At 39.0% G+C, this 1,365-nt stretch overlaps 1 protein-coding gene across 1 annotated transcript in view; it reads left to right on the top strand.

The window, feature by feature from the left end:
• Positions 1–1,175: 1,175 nt before the first annotated feature.
• LOC101845512 overlaps positions 1,176–1,365 on the top strand; it is a gene marked incomplete at its 5' end in the record, with an annotated part of 22,895 nt that continues 22,705 nt past the window's right edge. The window contains 1 exon segment of the mRNA XM_005111386.2: positions 1,176–1,288. Coding sequence (XP_005111443.2) covers positions 1,176–1,288 — 113 coding nt within the window.

Genomic DNA, 1,365 nt, shown 5'->3' with positions numbered 1-1,365 from the left:
TTCTCTCTCTCTCTCACTAGTCTCACTCTGTCTGTCTGTCTCTCTCTCTCTCTCTCTCTCTCTCTCTTTCTCTCTCTTTCTCTCTCTCTCTTTTCTCTCTCTCTCACTCTCTCCAGTACATCCTTGAGTAAAGCCAATGCAGCTCATTAAGCATAACAGTTTGTATGGGGTACTTGATTTTCTTTCTTTTTTTTTTTGACGTATATATACATATTATGTACTACATAATGTTGAAACATACAGAATTACAAACTTCTACCTGCTCAGTAGCCTACCTTCTTTTGAGAAATTTGACGTTAAACGTTTTGAATTACACAGCTCGTCAAGCTTTATCGAGAGCAAGTCATGGCATATCTAGATGACGACTCCGAATAATCTTTCGATTTCTATAAAGCAGTTAGAACATTTGGTTTCTGACCTCATGGTCTTAGTAACTCAAAACAACCAAAAATGTCAGATAGAACTCTGGTCGCTTTTAAGGACTAGGGGCTATTCCGAAAAATACTGTTTAGTAAAAATCAAAGGCAAAGTTTTTGGACCCTTGTTCATTTTCTTTAAAGGATAAGGAGAATTTTCTCTATAACCAAACAAATAAACTCACCAATGAAACCAAACTTCTCCTATAGGTGGTGCAATGCCCACTTTTGGTGTAGGTCAAGATTTCTGGACATCCCCTATATCCTGGTTAGCTCGCTTGTTCTTAAAAACGACCAATATTATTTGTGGAATCAGGCACGAGACAATTTTTGGGCTTTTGGGGTTATTGGTATTTTCTTAAAACCTGTTGATTTGCCTTCCTTTGTGTGAAAGAATTACCCATCATTATTGAATGGAAGTCAAGATATTTGCGATTGAATGAGGTGGGGGTCGCCTGGTATGTGAGGTAAAATTAGCGAGAAAAGGGCCGCCAAAGTCTGGTCGAATTCCAAAGCTTTAATATTGTTGGAAACTGGAAATTTACATTTTTTTATGTCTTTAATGAACGTTTTTTGGTAATCGTCCACACAGAAATGCGTTTATAAAAGGGTGTAAAAGGTGTTGAGCCAAATATAGAAGAAAAAAATTTTTGAATTGCCCAAGGCCCAGAAAAATGTCTGTTTCTTTGATTTCTTTGCTTTGACGAGCACCTGATCTCACCATGATGCCTCACATTGTTCTGTTGTTCCTGTCTGCAGGGCCGCTGAGAAGATGAAGCAGTGTATCCTGAAGGCTGTGGAGGGATGCCCACCTGAGGTGGTCGCTCAGTCTACCAAAGCTTTGGAGCAATCTACTGCTCCCTGCAACCCAGGTGAGAGAGAGAGGGGGGGGGGAACGATTAATTTTTTTTTAAATCGATGGAAAAATAAACAAAAGTAATGATAATGA

Source organism: Aplysia californica, unplaced genomic scaffold (genome assembly GCF_000002075.1).
Source record: "Aplysia californica isolate F4 #8 unplaced genomic scaffold, AplCal3.0 scaffold01052, whole genome shotgun sequence".
NCBI classification, from domain to species: domain Eukaryota; kingdom Metazoa; phylum Mollusca; class Gastropoda; order Aplysiida; family Aplysiidae; genus Aplysia; species Aplysia californica.
Note: the sequence above shows the minus strand (reverse complement) of the source record. Positions and strands in the feature narration are given on the sequence as shown.